This window comes from Thunnus maccoyii, chromosome 1 (genome assembly GCF_910596095.1).
Source record: "Thunnus maccoyii chromosome 1, fThuMac1.1, whole genome shotgun sequence".
Lineage (NCBI taxonomy): Eukaryota > Metazoa > Chordata > Actinopteri > Scombriformes > Scombridae > Thunnus > Thunnus maccoyii.
In genome coordinates this window covers 14,727,063-14,750,484 of record NC_056533.1, presented here as the reverse complement: position 1 = coordinate 14,750,484, position 23,422 = coordinate 14,727,063, and the positions used below count along the sequence as shown (strand labels likewise).

The 23,422-nt window shown below is 41.0% G+C and overlaps 1 protein-coding gene across 1 annotated transcript in view; it reads right to left on the bottom strand.

Moving 5' to 3' along the window:
• The window catches only part of LOC121893956 (MAM domain-containing glycosylphosphatidylinositol anchor protein 1), a 188,789-nt gene that overhangs the window by 43,591 nt on the left and 121,776 nt on the right, over positions 1-23,422 (bottom strand). The window contains exons 7-9 of the mRNA XM_042406220.1: positions 11,916-12,185; positions 9,453-9,782; positions 6,310-6,609 (exon numbers count right to left, since the gene is read on the bottom strand). Coding sequence (XP_042262154.1) covers positions 6,310-6,609; positions 9,453-9,782; positions 11,916-12,185 — 900 coding nt within the window. The remainder of the gene's footprint in view (positions 1-6,309; positions 6,610-9,452; positions 9,783-11,915; positions 12,186-23,422) is intronic.

Sequence of the window (23,422 nt, the reverse complement as noted above, 5' to 3'; positions counted from 1 at the left end):
GTGTTGTCAGATCATAAAGCTGATTTATTTTTCATCAGTGATTTGTAATGGTTTTGTAAGGCACAGACAAAATGATGCTGTCCTGCCGATAGTGCCAATAGGGTTGTGAGATTGGAAAATGCTTTTATGTGTCGTTCAAATGGACAGTTACAAATAACGTATTTTGGTACTGAATTTGCAGGATTTGTTACCGGTAACACAGTACCAATTTACCTCTGTCAAGATTATTTTAATCCATGCTTTCTAAAAATGTCTGTATCTCCTGAAAAAATGCATCTATTCTCTCTGTGAGTAAAGCTTTTACACTTTATTTTTTTGCCATGGGTATAGATATTATACAGAGCCAAACCAAAGCCTTGCTTGGAATCACAGTTTACCATTCTGTGCTTGTATCCAGTCAGAGGAACATGAGTATGCTCTTGCATGCTAAAAAGGCTGGAAACCGCCATCTAACTTGACAGCTTCCATGATGCATGTTTTTACTGTTATTAATGTCTAGACTCTTCACCTGTCCGTGCCACATCCATACAGCTCCCCACTTTCTGATTTGTAGAATCTAAATTGTCATTTACTGCTGGGTGTCTAGTCATTATTATTATTACTTATTGACCTATTAGAACCACGCAATAGAGCTGAAGGATAGATGAGTGGTCAAGGGTCATGCTGTAATCCTATGAACTGATTAGTGTATGGTCACATACTCCGCTGCGGCTTATGGACACACACACACATGCATACATACTATGCTATTTGACTTTGGAAACAGGTGGCAAGGGTGAAGAAAAGCAGGCAAACTGTAGGGAGAAGGGGGTTAGAGAGGAGGTATTGAGTCTTGAGCTGGTTTGTGAGCAGTTTATAAATCATTCCATCCCCAGCAGACTTTGGTAGACAAGATATTACAATCCTTTACCAGACCTAAAGTATTCATCTCAACAATTATAACTTTCTTAGCAGAAGGTTTCCTATTTTAAAGTCGAGGGGTTACTTCAATTTCTAATTCAATTTTTCAAATGCTCTGGAGTGTCTTTTTTTATATTTATTTGCTTTTCATTTAGGGCTCACAGCACCACACTGCAATGTTTCATAGTCAGAAGACCATAATCCATGTAAACACACCATCGCTATCTGTCTTATTGAATGCAAAACGGATTCCATCCGGGAATGCAACACTAACCAAGCCAAACATTTACAGTACACAAAGTGAAAATCAATTTACACGAGACAGAGAGGGAGGTGGTGTGTGGTGAGTAAGGTGGGATGAGGGGAGAGAGAAACAGCTTTTAAAGAAAGAGACAATGAGGAAGACAAATGATAAGGAAAGTGTGGTGTGAAAGTGAGAGAAGTCGATGATTGAGTATGGGGGAGAGAATGAGAGAATGCAGGATGCAGAAAGGGAATGACAAGACAGAGAGAGGTCCCCTCTCATGGCCAGCAGTTAGCTGATTGATGATGATGAGAATGGCAATGAGGAAGAACAGCCACCTCTCTTGGATGGAAAGAAGAGGAGTGGATGAGTAACGAAGGGATACAAAGAAAAAAAGAGGAAGTGGGAGAGGCAAGACTGGCAAGAATCTGCGTATGCCCTTAATTATACCTGCCATAAAAAATAATGGCATCCTTCCCTCACATCAATCAGTAGTGCTAAAAAGAAGAAGGCAAAACAAACCTGATAAAATAAATAAATTAAGTAAAATTGGACCAGGGTATAAAGAAGGGCAGTGGGAGAAGAAGAGAGGAAAGATCGAAAGTTACAATATCATAACCCTAGTTCTATTAGCACAGGTGGAGCCCTCCACTGGTCTCTATGGGTACTACTCTCCTCCAATCACATGTGCACACTTGCCCACTGAACTTTGCGTAAACGTTGCTGACCAATCAAGACGTGCCCACCAGAACACGTGCAGAGCCCACAGTACATAAAGCAGTGTGCCTGCCGTCCAACCTCCAACAACCTCTTCAGCGAATGGTGTAGGAATGGCAGGGCCCCTAGGTGGAGGGCTCCGCCTGTGCTAACAGAACTAGGGTTACAATATTGTAACCTTCGTTCTATCTTAGACAGGCTCTGCCCTCCACTTGACACTGTGGGTACAGTGGGTGGAGCCCAATGACTGGCTGAAGGTTCGTCACTACAACCCACAGCCTACTTCTTATAGCGGAGGCTGCCATAGCAGAGAAGTAAGGGGCCCCAGCCAACCCAGAGAGTATACCAATGAACTGGGTGAGGCCATGGAATAACTCACAGGGGTCTACTGTTGCAACAGACGGTCCAGTGAGCACAGACTGTAAAAAGGAGCCCAACATGTCCAAGAGATAGAAACATATGAACGGACAGGGCATAGACCACGATGCTGCTGTGCATGTCCTTGACACTCATCCCACTAAACAAGGCTGCCCACACTGCCATGCTGCATGTAGAGTGTACGCATACCACCGTGACAAGGTCTCTTTCTGCCTTCCTATAGGTTTGGGAGATGCACTCACAAAGCCACCTATCAAAGTGTTTCTTGGATAGGGCTTCTCCAGCCACACCATCCCCGTAGTACACGAACAGCTGCTCTGTGCGTCTGATGGGAGCTGTGCGTTCAACATAATATGCTAATGTATGAACTGGGCAAAGCAGGTGCAATTTCACCCCCCTGTCCACCACATGGGGAGGGGGGTAAAATGCATCCAGCTGAATAACCCTCGACCTGAAAAAACTCTGTATGTTTTTCGGAACAAAGGAGGGATTTGGCCTGAGAGTAGCTCCATTGCGGTCACCATGAAGCAGCAAACAGCTAGGGTGAACCGACAGGGTGTTTAGCTCACACACTCTCTTAGCTGAGGTCAGAGCAAGCAGCAAAGCTGTCTTGAGTGACAATGCCTTCAGAGAGTAGCACTCAAGAGGCTCATAAGGATCCTTCACCAGAGCTTCGAGCATCAGAGGCAGTTCCCATTTTAAGGTAGAGGCACGCATCACCGGGCATTGTCTCCTGACCTCCTGCAAGAAACATTTTACAAGAGGGTGGCTAAAGACCAGTCTGTTTGCCAAAACGCTCGTGACAGGAAGAGACAGCTGCTGCATACACTTTATTAGTGGCATTAGTAGACGTGTGCAGTCATTAGAACTGACTGCATGCGTCAGGGGATCTAACCTTCTTTCCTTGCACCAGTGTTGGAATCCCAACCACTTTGCCCTATAACAGGTAATGGTGGATCCCGCCCTCGCCACTTGAATGGTCTTCATGACACATACAGACAGTAAAGCCTGTCCCTTTCAAAAGCCAAGCCTGGAGGGGCTTGCCCATAATGGGCAGCGTGCCTATCGCCCCTGCCTCCTGGGACAGAGTCCCCCAAAACTGGGGGATTCTCCAGGGCTGGGCTGCCAGCATTTGAGTCATCTCTGCATACCATGGTGCTGAGTGGTGACCTGGAGCTATCAGTGGGCAAACTCTCCGTTCGCTGAAAAGAAAGGGATGTTGGACAGCAGGCACACTGAGAGTAGTACCCATAGAGTCCAGTGGAGGGCAGAGCCTGCGTGAGATAGAACTGTTTTTCCACACTTTTGTTGGCTGTAGCGACAGCGATATCTCCTTGTTTATCAAGGATATCTCCTCTCTATATGCCAACTGGTCTCTTTATTTTTCTTCTTTCCATCTTTTAAACCTCCCAATCACACATTGTTTCTCAGCATCTCACCATTCCCTCCTCCCTCTCACCACCATCCCTAATGCTACATTCCTGTTTTAAGTTTTCTCTTAACCCTGTTTGTCTTTCTCTCAGTCTTGCTCATGTATCTGTCTCATCTCTCTGTTTCTCTCTATGTCCAGAGTGCGGTGGCCACCTGGTCCATTAATCAGACTTGGCCAGTGTGGACAGCAGAGCTCACACAGTGTTGCCCTTCCACCCTGCTGCATTAGCAAGCCCTGTAAATCCTTCTTCAAGAGAGGAGAGGAGAGGAGAGGAGAGGAGAGGAAAGAAGAGGAGAGAAGAGAAGAGGAGAGAAGAGGAGAGGATTCATTTATATTTACTCCTTCATTTTGCACTGAGTACATCTCCTTACACAACCAGAGTGGGAAACGGCCCTATACTGTCATACAGATGCATAGTCGATCCTGCTTTTAAGCACAGCAGGCAAAACATTTCACTACCTTTTTACTTCACCTTGGATTTAGTGAGAGATTTTTTTTTCAAAGTGTACTTTTAAATAAATTGTCACCTCAGGTTTGCTTACAGTAATTAGCAACAAATGCATGCAGCTACATTATCACTGACTATGGTGCCTCACAACTGTGATACTGCTTACTGCATATTTAAATATTTGAAAAAAGTACAGTCCCAGGGCAAGAAATGCAATATAGTGCTTTTAGTCTAAAAGGAGCATTAAAATACACTGTATGTCAACTTAAGATTTTTTTTGTCCAAGTAGGATACATTTTCTGCACCGAGATGCTTGATAAATGCAAGTATTTTTTTTTTTTCTTGTTTGTGAGCCATTAGGGGTTTATGAGTGTTTTACACGTACTGTTCTTGTTTTTGTGTTCTACTATTTTTCTAATATTTTGTTGTCACTGTTATCACTTCGATTTTAACTTGACCTTGTAGTCAGGGGCACACTGGGAGTGTTGAAAGGTTTAAATTGAATAATGAATTTTTGTTAACATACATTTACTGAACTATCTAACCATTCATTCAATAATGTATGTTTTTATGCACAAAGTTAACACTGAGTTAATGATTAAACTCAGTCATAAATCTGGTTGTTATTAATTAAGTTGTTTTAACTGCTTGGATGAGTGCCAAAATAACTTTGAGACTTACATTTTGGTCTCCTTAATTGTTCTGAATGAACTGATGGCTCAACCAATTACCCTCTGTAAGGATTTTTTTGAATTATTACATTAGATGTACCCTCTGGTTACAATATGTTACATGAATGACAGCACTGACACTCACAAATGGAGAACATCCGGTGTTATTATAAAGAGGGGGCAACAAGAGTTGACATCTCAGGGTGGCAGTTCTCAAAACCAGAAGTGCCATTCCTTGGTATCCATAGCCCCTTTTACACAGCCTGCTCAAGGCGGGAATGCTGTGCCTTTATTCCACCTCGCTGTTCTGTATAAAAGGTACGGACATTGAGTCGGGGGTCCAAGTTGCTGCGCCAGTACGCTGGCTACAGAGGTAGTCACAGAGCCGGATTGACTGTGTGTGTAAAAAGGACAGCCGGCACGGCGGGACAGGGAGGTGACACTTTTGTCTTACACGTCACTCCTCTGAATCCAGAACATTGGCATGCTATGTAAAAGCACACATGGGGGCAGCATTATGCTGGCTTCGTTTGGTTCAGTTTAAGAAAGAAAAGGCGGCTTAATGATGGATCTTTTTTACGGCTATAATGCGGGATCTCTGTATAAAAGAGCCTAGTGAGTACCGGCACAATTCAAGCATTGCAGAAGTATATAAAAGAGGGTAACCTCATGGGAAGGGAAAATGTATCGAAATTATGTGTTACTTTGGCAAGACAGATCCTATTCCTTTCTCAGAGTTCATCCTCTGGGAGTTTTATAATGATAGACCACTCTGTAGTGCTCACAAAGGGGTAGAGGAGGGGTAGAGGGGAAAGGATAGATATTAGGGAAAACAACCTTTAAGCGGTAGAGGTGTGTCCTTACTTCTTTTGACTCCCTCTTTACACTCTTTACATTACCATATATTTCCTTATCTGTCTTTAGGGTACATAGTTTTGAGCAAAGTGTGAAGATTATGACATTATTGAGGGCGGGGCAAAAAAGTGCTGGATCTTTAATATTACCATTGGAACAAAGAGTGACTTTTGGAGGCCATTTATAGCCTATGGAGGTCTATGCTAAGGTACCATTAGAAAGAACTTCACTTAAAAACTGAATGACTTTCACAGAGGGCTTTCAAAATTTCACTGAAAATGATGACTAATTTTCTACCATTACTACCATTCTACCTGCTATGATCTTAAATCTGTTTTGTATATTTCAATGTTTCAATTTGTTTTATTTTCATTTATAATGCATTTTTCTTTGTACTGCTGACATTACTACTATTATGACTGATTGCTGCTACTGTTGCCAAGGGATCATTGAAGTTTGACATTATCCTGTATTATTGCAGTAGTACTGTACTAAAATAATAGTATTTGAAAGTAACCGACTTTTTTTGGACTTTACACCAAACAGCAGTGGCAAGAGGTGGTACAGGTACTCTCAATGTGTAACTCCGACTTTCTGCTGCTTGATCTAAACAATAGTGATGTATGTTGTTGAGTCAAGTGAAAATAATCTGATCACCACTTACACTGCACGTTGAGTTGGACCTGTGCTTCACGGCGTTTGATGTTAAGCCCATTGTATGGAGCAGTCTGGCACCGGTATGCCCCCATCATGTCCCGACTCACATTCTTTAGCCTCAGACGGCCATCAGGTGTCTCCACTATGGACTTCCCTGATGGCATTAGTAGGTCCTTTTCTGTCCGTGACCAGAGTATGGGTGGACGTGGTTTCCCATCTGCCACCAAGCACACTAGGTCAGCACTGCCTCCCTCTCGCACGCTGACCACCTGACCTCCTGGTGGAACCGACAGCATTGGAGGAGAGACTGGAGGGAAGATAGATGGAGAAGAATAGTATTAAAAAAAAGGATTTAACTTAAACGTTAAGTTAATTTTTTTTGTACAATGTTACAAACTGCTGCAATAAATGAAAACAATCTTAATACAAAACTTGCAATACTATCAGCTAACAGAAAATCTGATTTGATTTTCTATCTATATATATATTGCAGCTTGTAACTGCCCAATAAAAGCTACTGTGGATATGTGTAATGCCATTTCATGATAATAATGATAACAAAACATGAAAACAAGTAAGTGAAAAAATACAAGTAAGCTAAACCTTGATAAAAGTTTTCTGAGATAATCTGGTATCACTTTATCTTCCTAAGGTTAAGCGCAACCTTAACCTTAGAAACTCGTAAGGAGAAGTACAATGGAATGGGAAATAAGGGTATGTTAAAAAGTCAGAAGGTGGACATGAATTAAAAATTACAGATGGTGTGAACAGAGAAACTGGGTAACAGAGACAGACGGAGAATAAAAAGGTATGAAAGACACTGACATTTACAAGTCTAATTTTATTGGACAATAACACAGTTTCAATGCAATGAGGGAACATAAAAAAAGATTGCTGCTCAGCATTTAATGCTAACATTGTGGTTAACTACACATGAGAATTCACATGCACACACAAAGACACACGCAGACGCACACTTATACACCTCTAAAATATTCTCTAGGTAAAACCTGAGCAACAAGAGAATGAGGGGCAGACAGAGACAGGGAGAAAAGGAATCGGTATTGTCAGTGTGTGAGTGCATTTCCATCCCCCAGTTTAAGTGCATATTTTCAATTTGTGTATAAAAACCCTGAGTGCAAACCCCAGCAATTAGAAAAAAAGTTGAAATACTGAAAAGAACTATTATGCTTTGCTGAGGGGGAAAGTTTGGTGTATCGATAAAAAGAAAATGTGACAAAGTGCAATGGAAATAGACTTTGAGAATAAATCATGACATATTTGATATGTGTGGCTTAAACTTAAAGCTTTCGTTCTACTGCAGACACAAATAAAAAGCGGCAGATGAAAACATCAGATTTGTCTGGACCGATGAGGTGACTAACAATCCTTAAATTAATTCATAAAACAAACATTAAATGCCACATTTCGATCATATTTTCCACATGGTTTCCCAATGGTTTAATGGCACTGGGCTGCAGAATAAATGCGACTGATTCTTCCTCCAATCTTGGTGAGCCAAACTCCTCATTTTGCATAACAGTGGTGGATGGAAACACGCATTCATTTGCCTTTTGACTATTTTCTTGAAATTTGGTTCAAGTTTGCACTACATTTGGAGAATAGTGGGAAATACTGTATGTCTAATGTGTATTGTATGCATTTACTCTAAGAGGAATATTAAGAGAGGAGATATTACTTTTTTAGGTGAAGACATATTTGCTTCTTTATCCAATAGCATCTGATCAACATCTACTCAATCAATCAATATCTACAGACGGGTGCCAAATTAAAGGAAAAACCAACATAAAGTGTCTTAGTTGGGTGTTGGGCCAACATGTGTCTCCAGAACAGCTTCAATGTGCCTTGGCAATGACTCTACAAGTCTCTACTGGAGGGATGAACACCATTCTTCCAAAAGATATTCCTTCATTTGGTGTTTTGATGCTGGTGGTGGGGAGTGCTGTCAAAGGCCATATTCAGACCAAATGAGACATATCGTTGCATGGCCGCAGGGCTGAGCGGAGGTGCAGGCGTGTTTGTGCTTAGTTTGTGCTCTCGCTATCACCACTCCCTCTCTTAATTCACTCTGTAGCTTGCTTGACCAAAGCTGCTCTCTCTCTCGCTCGCTGGTGCTCTCAGCTCTATCTCTCTCTCTTTTTCTCTCATTTTTTAAAAAATGAGTTGAGAGCCAACAGCAAAGTCTAACTTTACTTTTAATGTTATCAAATGAAAAGAAATGTCCTCCCCTCCTCCTGGTAATGTCTTTGTACTCCCTCCTGGCAGGGTTGTACAGCCCTGATCAGGCTGATCACCGGCTGTGATTGGCCACCGCAGTGTGACATCAGGTTGCGTTTCTCCAAAAGTTGACTCTGGATCAACTTTCTTGTCACTGGCTGTTACGGCGCCACTGCAGCCAAAATCCCCGCAGCCTAAACGCACTACCCCTAAATGAATGGGAGGACTTGTGTTTTCACTGTACCCATCTAAATATGGCCTAACATGTCAGTCCAAAATCTCCCGTAGGTGTTCGATTGGGTTGAGATCCGGTTACTGCGAAGGCCATAGCATATGATTCACATCATTTACATACTCATCAAACCATTCAGTGACCCCTCGTACCCTATGGATTGGGGGCATTGTCATCCTGGAAAAAACCACTACCGTCAGGATGGAAATGTTTCATCATAGGATAAAGGTGATGACTCAGAACAACTTTGTATTGATTTGCAGTGACCCTTCCCTCTAAGGAGACATGTGGACCCAAACCATGCCAGAAAAATGCCCCCCAAAGCTTAACAGAGCCACCAGATCCCCTCACTGTAGGATCAAGCATTCAGGTCTCTACCAGTTTTTCCTTTAATTTGTCACTCATCTGTATATTTCCCACCACATACACACTTTTGAGTGATGCTACTGATCAGCATTTAAGTGCATGCATTGATTTACAGTCCTTTGGCACATTTGGCTTTGTGATCGCTTGTGGTCTGAATACAGATAAATGTACTGGCCCATCAAAGGGATTTTTTCTCTTCTGTCAGAGTGAGTTTGCTATTTCACTACAGCTGACAGACGCATAGAAAGTCATGGAAATTTGTCTCAGTCTGACAGTGATATCAAATAATAAAAAAAAGAAAAGGAAGATCTCACCACTGTTCTGAGAGATGTTGACGTCCACACGGAGGTCTGGCACCCTGCTGCCTGGGAAGTTAGCCACACAGCTGTAGGTAGCCAAGTCTCTAAACTTCATGTCCACAATCTCCAAGCTACTGGTGCCAGGTGCCATGTCTGGGTCACTGCGCAGCAAGATAAGGCTGTCTGAGTTGAAGACTGGTGCGCCGTTCTTGTACCAGGTGTAGTTGACTTTATCCTGTGGGGTGGCATCGACGTGGCAGGACAGCTTGAGGTCCCGACCCATCTGGATGGTCTCGCTGTCCTTGTTGGAGTCTGGTGTAATTTGGAAGGTCAGGTTGCTCATCGCTGTGTGTGGTGGCAGTGGGGACAAGAAGAGAGAAGAAGGGGTTAAATAGATAGCACAGGGTGAGGAGTTGGCTGTGGTGAAGTCTTAAACCAGTGAATGGGGGAAGGATATTTTAAATGTCATGTCTTAGAAATGAGCAAAATTATTTTGTAAAGAAAAACACAATTTTGGGGGGATAATTTCTACTCCTGACATACTGACACTTCATCTCAGTGATATTTATCTCTTACCTGCTGTGTAACCTTTGTTTGATTTTAAAATTCTACTTTGGAAGCAAATATTTATGTATGACACGCCAATAAAGTTTGTCGAAGTAAATAAAAATGTAAATTTGACAAAAGAAATGGAAAATAAGTTTAAGAATGAAATCAAAAAAGAATGAATTGATATAGTAATGCGGGTGAGGGATAAGGAGAGAGTAAAAAAGCAATTAAAAAGAAAAAAGTGGGTTGCGGAGGGGGAAGATCGTTAATACAGAATGGCAGATGAGTGTGGGACAAAGTGTGTGAGGCATACGGAGGAGGCAGCATGACAAAAAGAAACCAAAGGAAAAAGGAAATTGAAGAAGAAAGAAAGAGTGAGAGAGGAAGAAGCAAATTGTGAAGGAGGGAGAGAAAAAAAGGAGCCAGATACAGAATAAAATAACAGGGGGATAAGGAGGAGGGGGGAAACAAAATCAAGGACAAAGAGTAACTCTCACACTGTCACATTTAATTTTCAGTTTCAAAGGCTGCGTTTCCCCAACAGATTTCCATGTTGAATACAAAACAGCTCTCTGTTTCCCTACTTAGGGGAGAGACAGGCGGCGAGGAGGAGAGGAGAGCTTGATTTAAACTCCTTTCGAGCTTGTTAACAAGCGGCTTGGGTGGAGCCATGGATATGAAGCAGTGACCATATGGTTAACATGATCCTGCAACTTTACCTGGTTAGTGTGGAGTCAATGCTGTGAGTCTAATATGTGTGTGTGTGTGTGTGTGTGTGCATGATGTGGGAGTGTGTGGCTGTGTGTGTATCCATGTGTATGTGCAGCTGTGTCGCTTATGTACCTACAAACGTCTCTCTGCACCAACTGAAAGTGTGTGTGTGTGTGTGTGCATGATGTGGGAGCGTGTGTGTGTATCCATGTGTATGTGCAGCTGTGTCACTTATGTACCTACGAATGTCTCTCTGCACTCACTGAATATGTGTGTGTGTGTGTGTGTGTTTGTGTGTGTGTGTGTGTGTGTCATCTGCCGTCTTGTCACCTGTGCTGGTGTGACGATGCGTTCAGGCCCATTAAGCTAACAGGAGAAACCCATCCAGCATACGCTCTCTACAGTGTTAACTAACAGAAGAGACTGCCGCTAATTGCTTCCACTCCAGTCTAACTAATTGGAGTGAATAAAGATGATTAAAGGGGCTAAAAATAGCCGGAGGGGAGGGAGAATGGAAGGTTTCTGTTTTAACGGCAGGGGAATTAGAAAAAGAGCGATACTTAACCCGTCTATTCTGACATGATTCACATCAGCTCTCTGTAATGATCAAGGATCAACTGCTCGCGTGTCACACACCACACACACAAATTCACACAGGAAAACACTCTACAATAGCACAAATTACACATGACAGTCAACTCATAAAACTGACAAGAAATAGTCTTTTTTCATTTTCAGTGAGGAAAATAATTTATGCTTCGAGCATTTGATTGAAATAGGCTTGGACTGAGGAGATGTAAATGAAAAATACAGTATGTTTCAACTAATGTATTACAGAATAATGGATGTTTAGCAATTGTTCACATTTATTTCCTTTTTCAAAATAATGATAGTAAAAAATCTCATGACTTTAGTGACAAATTTCTGTTGAGCTACTGTTTTCCAGAAAGAAAAAAAGAACAGTAAGAAAAAAACATATGAAATGACTGCAAAATAAATAAATAAACCATTGCACACACCATGTCCAGCCCCGAAGCTATTAAGTGAGGACCTTAATTTTTTTGCCAGATGAACACAGCATAAATTATGTCAAGTTTGGACCAAGCATTTTGCACCCAAACCAGCAATAAGATACAAATACACACACCTATATGCTATCAACCTCAAAATCTCCCATCTTCTGTTATGTTGCAACAAACATTCGCAAGTATTACTTACTCCTGACAACGAGATTGACGTTCTTGCGAGCAGGGTTGCCCACATTATTGACCGCCGTGCAGTTGTAGAAACCTGCATCCACCGGTGTGACGGCCCTCAGGTTGAGAGTGGCCCCGCGAACTTGGGCGCTGAGGGGAAGGGGGCCTGGGTATCGCGACCACATCACTGTGGGTGGGGGGAACCCTGCGGTCACCTCACAGGTTATGAGCACATCCTGCCCAGGATCCACCACCACTGTGTCGTTGACTGACAACCGGATCATTGGAGGAGCTAGAGAGAGATGCAGGGGAAGAAGAGAGAAGAGAGGGTTTGCAAATCACTTTCTCTGTTTACATGGAACAGAACTCAGTTGTTTTTCTTGAATACACAATGCCTTGCAGTTGTTTTACAGGACAGGAAGTTACAGCTGTTGAAATCTACATGTAATAAAGTCTTGATGTTTCCCAGTGAGGTTGCATGATGGTCACATGATTTTGCACAGTGGTGACATTACTTAAAAGTGAGAATGGGAATATGTGTAATGATAATGTGTGTGCGTGTGTGTTTCTGTGTGTGTTTTAATACCTCTAAATGTGCATATAAAAGTGTGTGCATGAATACATAATCCTACAAAGGAAACACACTTTTCGCACTAACTCATTGAATATGAGAGTCTGTACTTCACTAGAAAATGTTATAAAAGTACCACAGCTACTGGTTTTCTATTTTATCGGCAAGTTAAATGGATTTACATTAATGGAAAGTAAAAAGGAGGGAGATTTTGGTACTTGAAGACCGGCAACACACTGGTATATATAAATGCATCTTGAGCAACAATGAACTCCTAAATATTCAGAACTACTTATGGATATTTCAGTTGAGATTGAGAATCAGTTGTCTGTGGAGGGTCACCACTTCAGTGTGTAAACCCCAAGACACCCAGGCAACCTAACATCCAACCAAATCAGAGCACAGCAGACGTTTATAATTTTGTTCTGACTGCAAATATGATGTGTGTAAATATGTGCCTGGGTGTATTTGTTTCTCACTGAGTGTCTGTGTGTGTGTGTGTGTGTGTGTGTGTGTGTGTAATGTATGTGTGTGCCTGTGAACCATTGTGCATTCATGTGAGGGTGTTTTCATTTTCAGCCTTTTCTGAGTACACGCTAGTCACTAAACCAAAGGTAATTCATGTCCTTGTTTTCCGGCTCTCATCGCCTATATCTTCCCCAAGCCACTGTGTCCATTTCCTATGACTGACCTAACAGGAAAAGTACAGGATGACCCAAAATGCAACTGCAGATGGGAAAAAAGCACTGTTGCCAGACAGAGATTGATTGGACCCCAACAGTTTCAAAATACAGAAAAGTGTATAGCAGTGTGAGCGAGGGAGAACACACACGGTACCAAAAACTGACGTGGATGGAGAGAATAAAAGAAAGAGGTGAAGCAGCAAAGGGGAAAAGGGCACAAAGAGAAAAAGATATTAATGATCTAAGAGGAGGTTCAGAGGGAGGGAAAAAAGAAACACACCCACATTGACAGTAAAACCAGCATGTACACACACACAATGATGACTCATAGGCTCATACAGTGTGTAATGTATACACAATTACCGAATGGAAGGTGAAAATGAAATGCTGAGATTATTTTCATAGTTGGATACTCATAAAGCAAAAGATCTAAAAATATAAAAGTAATCACTCAGGAAACAACAGCTAATATATCAGTCAGTTAGGCTGATGTTGTCACAAGCCTTAACTGTCTGTGTAAACATTTTTATTTTTCATTTTGTTAATGAAATATGGTGCACAGATTCCATTCTAAGCTTGTATCTTCATCTGATATGGTCTGTTCAGTGTTAAAGAGTCTGTATATTATGTTATTCCCTTTGTCATCAATCCAGTACCTGCAATTAATGCAAGCATTATCTATCAGTGCCTGCCTAAGGTGTTTGATGCCAGATGGACATCTGTCATGGCCATGCGTATGGCTAGCGATGTAGCAGTAGAGCAAGAAACAATTGGCTACAAATCCAATTAAACCAGCACCTTTATCACTGTGAGGCTAGCAATGTATCAGTAGAGTGAGAAACACTCGGCTACAAATCCAATTAAACCAGCATCTATATTGCCGTAAGGTTAGTGATGTAGCAGTAGAGCAAGAAACACTCAGTTACAAATCCAGACTCTGACACCCTGGTAGGTGTAAATGCATGTAATTACTGTAACAGCGTTAAGTCAGTAGTCAAGGAGCAAAACAAAACACCCTCTGCTACAGTTCTTCAACCATCGACACAGCTGTCGTGACAGGTGGAAACACCTCAGTGAGACTGGTTGGTTAAGTATGAAACCCACAAACTAATACAGCACATGAAAGCAATTTACCCACAATGAGTGGAGGCGCTAAGCGGGTAAGTAAGCAATGCACGTCCACCAGGGAAATGAGTTGGCTACTTAGCTGGAAAAGTCCAATGCTTTGTGGTTGGACTTTTTGGTAAAATTCGCGGCAGGGATGAGCACCAGCTATGTGGCTTCTGGAGGATAGAATCGCAGCACCAACCGATAGGTTACGAGGCTACTGGCATAGGTGGTGAAGCACTGACACTGGATAATGACAATACACAGGACCTGTGCGTTTAGGCGAGAAGATAAAAGGAGATGACTGCTGGGTGCCAGGCCCCTTTTTCAGGTTGCTTGCATCACCCAAGTCACATGTGTGACTTTGTTGGTATTATGTCTCAACCTCTTGCGCATGCACGTGATGCATCTTCAGGTATTTCATACCGCCTCTGGTGGTCATCCAGAATTCATGGAACCTTACTTACATTCGTAACTCTTGATTACTTTGCCAGTTTAAGTCTGGCTGAGCTCAGTTACATGAATTTTCAACAGAACCTAGCAATATTCTTGGTTTGTGAGTCAAGTAGCCGCTTGGAATTGTGGCTTATGCAAAACAACCAATGACCAATAGTTATTCAGAGAAACCACTGAACAACCAATGGTTACTCTGGCCCTAATTGTTCTAGCAAATAAAAGTGTTCGGTTAAAAACCTACATTAAGGTCTCCTATTGCACTGTGTTTATTGCTCATCAAAGACCTGGCTTCCCTATAGCCTAATGATCATGACAACCCAATGTGTAGCTACATTTTACAGTTCAATGTAAATGTGAGGACTTTTTGAAGCATTTAAAATCCTTTAAAACATAGGTGGCAATCCTATCTGCAACATCATGCAAAAGGTTTTTGCATATCTTGCCACAGGGCATAAATGAGGTGACAGGAGTGTGACATTGTGAGAAATGAGCTTGTGGCCAAAATGTCACTTGTTTCAATCCCTCGAGTGGCTGCAAAATTCTTTTTGGTGAGGAGAAACAGACAGGTTTCCACTCTCATCAACTACAGTGAAAACACCCTGGGGCACAGCAGCAAGGCCCCAGTTTCTCCGCTGGAACTGGTTCACTAGTCATGAGTTACTAATCTGTGGTTGTACTGTAGAGCTCTGTGGTGTGAATTTGTGCATGTGTGCGTAACTCTACCTGTAACGATTTGGCCAAGTTGTAGCGGCAAAAAAAGAAGAAAACTGTATTTAGTTTGAAATGTGCTCACTCAACCTGCCTCTTTGAATTATGTATGTATTTTTTTCATTAAGCTGCCATGACACAAGGGAAATTTGTTTTTATATTCCTAAAACAACACTGTAAGACATCATGCAGCAACTGATAACTCTGTATTGTGTATTGTGTCACATTTCTCTGTTATGGAAATGTTTCCAGGGTGTTTTTGGTTTTAGAATAAATCTTGGCAACTGAACTGGTTGCACAATTTTCTCCCAATCATTGCATATATTAATTTATTATACAATATTCTTCTTATTTAGAAAATATCCCTCTTCTGGCACAAAAACTAAACAAGACAGACCAAAAAACACATAAACAGCAAAAAAGGAGCTACAGGGGTAAACACTTTTTTTATTTGCCAATTCAATGGATGAAGAAAGATGAAAGAGTCATACACTGTTTAAAAGGTTTAGATGCTTGAAGAAAATAAACAAATCCAACCTCAGAGACGGAAACAAGGTGAACCTACAGTAACCTCAGTTAAGAATTATCGGCAGCAACATGTGCCGTCTGTCATCTGGACCAGTTACCTCCTTCTACCATTAGCAATTCTTCTGATATGGTGCCTAGGAAAATAAAGGCGTCTTGATAATATTGTACACTGACTCTTGAGGTGGAAAATTCAAAGTGGGCCTGTGACAGTGTTAATTCAAGTTGTCAGTTTTGTTTCATAGATAATTATGTCACTTTTATTCAATGCGATACTTTTTGAGTGTTGATTTATGAATGTTATGAATGTATTATACATTTAGTTGTTTTCATATTAGCTGTAAAATGTCAATTGTGATCAGGCTGAATAAACGTCTTCTGAAACATATTATACACATTAGAAAGTAATTGCTGAAAACATGAAAAGACTGTGTAGTACTGAATTGTTGAGTTAGACTGTTAAACTACTGACCAATTCTGTTTTCAGGATTTGCTGCACCATGACGCAGAGGGGTGACTAGCATGACCTCGACTCCCACCCCCCAACACTATATAAGAACTAGAGCACCTTTGCATTGGCTGGGTGTTTAGTCTGTTGTTTGCTAGTGGCAGCATGCAATACTTTCATTGTGAGCTTAGCATTAGCATCCTGATGTATGCTGCAGTCACACCAGTAGATGTAAACTCTCTGGGCAGATAGAAAGGTCTACACTTAACTATGAGATAGGTTAACAGCAGCGCCTCTCAATAATGGCATTGTCCGTGCACCAAGCTTTGTTAACATAAAATCCCCTACGCCCCGCTGGTATTACTGGAGTCATGAGCTGTTGTCTTTAGCTGTGCCCTGAGGATGTAGCAGGCTGGTAGCTCAATGGCGCTATCAGGATACCACTGTTAAACCATAATTCTTTTATGGGTGATGATCCACAGTCGCAGTTCACCAGAGACTGTACATTGGCGAGGAAAATGCTGGGTAGAGATAGCCGATGAGGAGTTAGCCTTAGCTTAGCTGTTAGCGCTCCTCTCTTCTCTTAATTGCTTATGCTCTCTCCTGGCTGCCAGAGCCGGGCTGATAGACACTCATCTCATAGTATTAGCTGTTAATGGTGAATGGGGCCTTTTTTGGTCTACAGTAGTGCTCAAGGAGTTATTTAAAACCTAGAGGAATCATCCATTGATGGGTAGGGTCGGTGTTAAAGCTCTGGTCCATTGAGAGAATATATCCATCATGTCCCGCTGCCAGTGTGGCTCTGCCTCTCTGTCCAGTCTCACCCTTGCTGTCTCGGGCTGTGTTGCAGATGCTACTCCGGTGCCTTCACCATCACTACAGACGTACTCCTGTGGCTGCTAACGTTACACCCAGCCCCTCGCTAGCGCTTTTCAAAGAAGCGAGCAACATTGACACACACGCACATTTACATACAGAATAGGTGCTGAATTAAACAGTGGCTCCTACTTACTTTGCTTTTGAAATATCATCCATGTTGCTTATCTTACACCTACAAACAAGGCCTATTTTTAATTGTATATTTTTTCAAGGGAGTTCAGAGGTTCAGACAATGTTCAATTGGGGGCACAGTTTCAATGCCTTCAGCGCATTTCAGGGCTCAGAATACAGCTTGTTTTTCCATGATTTTGAGACCTAATTTATATACTGGGTGATTTTTTTAATCAGTCAAATTTGGCTGGGTGGTTTTTCTGTGGTGTGAAAACTCAAGACATTTAATCCTCACACTAAAGTTGCTTAGTGGCCAACAGATCAGACTGTAGATGTACAGTACTGGGCAGCTTCCACGTGTGACTATGTGTTACTGAAAAACATGGTGAACAATTTGTGCTCAGTGAACCTACCTCAGATTAATACAATATTTCAAAAGATCTTTTTGTGTCATGCATTAGTTATGTCTTATTAAAGCATGTATTTGTACCTTTATTACAAAGTTTTATTTTCATTTTTCAAACAAAAAAAATGTTTACCTTGAAACATATTGAGCTGTTGAACATTCTGAGGATGCATTTTAAGGTTTCAATGGTTATTTTTCAGCATTTTGAAGGAGTATACTCCCAACTGGGTCCTTTAAATGGGCTCTAGAGGACAAGGAGGAGGAGAATCCAGGCTTTTATCAACCTGAGAGAGAGTTAATCCTCAGTGAGAGGCTGACTCCACAGAGTACAGGAAGCAATTCATTCCTCTAATAGACTTTACGCAGTACATCCTCTCATCTAATCTCTTTTTTAACAGATTGCAATCGCCGTAATGAAAGAGGTGCACAGAGGCTCAGCAAACTAGTTTACAGATGCATGTTTCCACTAATACAAGAACGCGCACAAAGCCGTGCACACACGCAGACATGCTCGTACTCTCTTAAATGGGTGACAAAAATGTGCATGCAAAAACACACACACTAATGGGATATCTCTTTAGCTAACTTCACTGGTGATGGTTCTCAAGCTGACAAGAAATTTCACTGGTGTAACAACTGCAATCAGCACATAAATAGCACTGTCCACTCCCATTGTATCAAATCACAACACTGGGAGACTAAACCCCTGTGGGCCTGAAGAGCTTTCTAAGTATTAAACTAGCCTCCATGGAAACTGTTTTGGTTGGTAATTTGTCTGTTTGTTAAATACAGTTACAATTAAATAAAGTATGGAGGTAATTGGGAATAAATTGTGGCACAGGACTGGATGTTGTCTTAACTTATTATATTGTTCGTTTTCAGACCTGATAAATCAAAAAGAGTCTACATGCTGCTCATGTGGAGTGAACTCTTGTATTATATTTGAAAGCCATGCAAGTCAGGTAGATTGGAGATTGACTATAGGTTGACGTTAGTATGTGTCTATTTGTTTTAGCCTTGTGATGGACCTGTTAAAGGTCTCTCCCTGCTCTCTGCCCAATCTATATGCTAAAGTAATCAATCCCCCCCATGGCCTTACAAGAATAAAGTCAGTACATTGTCAAAGATATTTTTCACAATGGAAACTGTATTATCTGGTGTCATGGAGAAAAAAATAAATTATTTTGTGGGCTCAATTTAATAATTCAGACTCTCTATTTAATAATTTGTGCACACAAATTACTTAATTTATGCTCTCAATCTGAAATCCTATTTTGCCTCCTTCCTGCAAATAGAGGGTACCAAACACCTTTGGCTTGTTACATTCAGTTTGAAGAAGAATAAGAGGATGAAGAAGACATTTATCACTTCTGGCGAGGGACACTGACTTTCAGGTGTCCCATGACTCTGTCTCACACTCTCAAGCTGCCCAATCAAATCCCATGTCACATAAGAGGAAGCACACTAAAAAGAAGCACCTGTGGGAATGGTTTCCTTAAAAATGTCTTTCTTCACAAGGTCAAGTGCATAGACTCTCGGATCCAATTATCCTCCTAGTTTTGTCTCCATTACACACTCCGTCACGTGAACGCTCACCACATGCTTTATATTCTATTTCATAAATTTCTGCATGCTGTTGAATGGCTGTAGCACTAATTTGCCCAACAAATAATAATTTAATAAATAAACGACTAAACAAACAAATATGTAATTCCAAGAACAAGAAAGGTTTAAATTACGGTGAAGAGAAAGTCTAGGGGGAAAAAAAGAGGGAACACAAAAAATGAAGCAAGGGGTGGAGGAACTGAGGATTTGAGAATTATAGCTTCAATTTCCTGGGGATGCGTGGGTGATGGTAACGGTGGGATCAGCCAGCGCTCTTCCTAAAGTAATGGGATTTATGTGCAGCACAGCGGTTTACAACCAGGTAACAAATGCCTCCCTCTTCCACGCTTATACTTTTTTCACTCTCTCACTCCTTTTTCTCTCTGTCAGTTTGTTACCGCTGTATCTTTAATGTCTGTCTTTTTCCCTTCTCCTGTCTCTGTCACTATACCTGGTTCTCATTATACCCTCTTTCTGCATTTTTTTTTCTTCACTGAATTTTCTCTCTGTGGCTTCCTCTCTCACTATTATGCTGTGTTATCTGTGTCAGACTTAATTCATCCTTGAGGTAAGGGCAGAGGGGTTATTAGGGGTAATCACCTACAAATATAGTGTAGATGGAGATGTATGAGGCAGCAACAGCATAATGATCTGTGCTGTAGGCTAGTTTGTGTTTTGTGCCAATAGTAGTTGTCACCGATACAATGTCAGTCAAAAAAACCTGAAGGGATGGCAGGTTGGCCTAGAGGTCAGGAGGCCGACTAAAAACCAGAAAGTTGCTGTTCAATGGTTTGATCCTCTGTGCCAACAGGAGGAAATGTTCCAGGTGTAATTCGGAAAATGGAGGCTTGGTGGGATTACCTTTATAGTGGCCACAGCACAGACATAATACCCTGAAGTAAGACGAGGAGATGAACCCCAAAGTATTTCAAGGGCACTGCACTGGGCCCAGCCCAATACTCTGGCAATGACTATGCTATGTGTTAATTTAGCAACAATATGTAGTTTATGTTCAACTGGCCTGAGAATATAGACAATTAAAGACACCAATCTGATGTTAATTTCACCCTGAAATAAAAGCCAAAACATGTACTTTTCTATTCATCATTTTTCAACAGTGATTTGTAACGGTTTTGGAAGGCACGGACAAATGATGTTGTCCTGCCTGTAGGGGTGTAAAAAAACGCTCCTATCTGTCATTCTGGAGTGCATGAACTAGCAGCGTATTTTGTCATTTAATTTGGAGGACTTTTTGGTTTATATGAATATTAGTTGTTGTTTTTTTAAGATTTGCCAAGATTTTTGGCATTTTGCCTTTATTTGAGAATCAGTGTTGAAAGACAGGAAACGGGGGAAGAGAGAGGACTATCATATGCAACAAGGGTCCCCCGGCCGGGAATTGGACCGTGGATGTTTCAGTTTTATGGTATGCGCCTTAACCATTACTCAAAACTCAATGGCTGGCATGCAACGACACGCTACAAAGACAGAGCTTGTGTAGAAGGTAAAAAACCTCGCCTAAGTGATGCATCACGTCCATGCCTGGTGTATTTCAGCTGTTAGGCCAACAGAGCGCCCCATGAATAGTAGTTTATGTGCATATCACCCACTTTAATTTAAAAGGACAAGCAATTGCAGTATTGTCGCTAAAAACTTACTACATCAGGATGAAAGCAACTACTGCTTGATTTAGAATTTTCTTTTTAGTGTCCAGGTACACAAATACAATAGTTTTGATAGCTAAATACAATGTTAGTTGTGAGTTTGAACAGGTTCACATAGTTAATCTGAAGCTAAAACAAACTGAACTTCATTCAGATTTTAAAGATGCAGGTTGTGACCTGAATGTTGCCAATTTTCAGTAAACTCAAAAACGTGTTTGGAAAATGTGGTCCAGTGAAACAACTGTTGTAAACGTGTGTAATTCTGTGAATCAGAGCACTGATGAAAAGAAGCTGCATGCTCACTCAAATGTCCTTGGATAATTATTGCAATATATTTTAAGACAGGAAAGGTCAAACCCAGAGGGCACAGAACTGAAATTCTGAGATTCTTACAGCTCCTTCCAATGACTTCACAAAAAATGATCAAAGCAGCCTTACAAGCAAATTGATTCTTGCCAGTGGTGTGGCTGAAATCCAGTCCAGTCAGGGGATCAGGGAGGGGATATACGGACTGCTGAAGAAATGCCTGAGAAATTCAGGAAATGAACAGTGTAGTAATTCCTGTGTGAGGCCTTTAACCTATAACCGTACAGCCAAAACACATACATTCTCTTGGTTAAATAACTACTTGTAATTGTGTATAGAAATAAATTCAGCAAAGTTTTGTGATGGATAAACAGTTGGCAGTTTCAAAGCTTTACAGCTAGAAGGTATGGGTCTATTTCTCTGTCGCTCTCTTTTCACTCTTTCAGATTATCTCTCTTTCACAGAACCACTTTCATACAAGGATTATAACCTTGCATAAAACTGACTGCACAGATGCCATACAATGTCCTACCACAGATGTTTTACAGTACTAAGGATTATTGTAGATTGCCCATTGATCCTCAACTTTTCAAGGGGGAATTCATACGCAATAGGATTTGCCACCTATTGATCTAATCATATACAGTATATTACACACTTGTACAAGTGTCCTGCAGTAAGAGTTACAGTAATCAATAAAGGACTGAATCAACTCTCCCATCGTTCAGATTTACTGGCTTACTCGGTCTGCTCGAATTTTGTCAGCAGCTGTAAATCACTGTGCATGCGTGAGTGTGTGTTTGTTTATGTGTATTTTATCCAGCATACCTGTTATCTATATTATTCAGGAATGGACATTTTTTGTAGCATTGATTAGTTTTCGTTTTCTTTTTGTTTCATTTATGATAAAAGCAGAAAAAAGTCTTTGCATTTCCAAAGTATCACTTAGTTTGACACTCTGTGCACCACAATGAACAAGTACAAGCACTTAGAAACTGTCTGGCTTTCTCTGATGAATATTACCTTTAAATCGTTTCACTAATCCAACAACTGCTTGCAATGCGGTAGTTATGAAAAGCCAGTTGTGCATATCTTCCTTTTTTTAAAAATCTTCAGCAAACACATTCAGTAGTATAGTGATTATGCATACAAATGTATTGTTCAGACACCTGGCTATTTTGTGATTTTAGTTTAATATTAGTCATTTGCAGGAGACTACTGCTAGAAAGATTTTGGGCCAGATTAATGATGTACCTTATTGTACACATTTTAGCTTCAAATAAACTTAGTGAAAGAAATGATTGCCCTGAATTTTAATCTTTTAGTAAAATGAAAAATTGTCATCTAATATACTCAGTGTTGACAGCCTGCAGGAATTCATCTCTTGTGAGGAACATCACTGGTTAATTATTGACATTTTTATTTTTTATTTTCGGAGATTTATGTCACTGCACTGCAACTGCATTCTCTGGAATTTAATTATTAATATAATATAATATTATTAATAAAGTAAAGTGTGGGAAAATCCAAAAGTCAAATTTCAGTTATAGTGGAAGTCATTGTAATTCAATCTAATGTTTTGTTCCATCCCTCTACACATCCTGGTCTTTTTCCATTACTCACTGTACTTCACCACTTTAAATAACGTGACAAGCCCCAGGAGCACTGCCCCCATGTTCTTTTTATGAAAGGCAGGGGAAGAGGATTTGGCCGCTGTCGTCAGTAAGTGGAGGGCACAAGCCCCGTACTCAAATCCCAGGCTGGGATTATGATATAAAAATCAATCAATCCCCTTGTCCCAGCGCGGTGAATCAGTGGTGATGGCATGACCTAGTTGGATGAATCTAATCTAAGCAGTGACTGACGCCACAAGGACAAAAGGGAGCTCAGTGGGGAATAACAAAATACGCTCGTTAGATAAATATTATAGAGGATAAATACAAAGCAACAACTCACTGTTTGTTTTCCTCTTTTACAATCTCTCTATCTCTGTCTCTATGTCCATCTATTTATTTCTCTCTCTCTCTTTGCCATCTATGTATCTTTTTTTAATTTTCTTT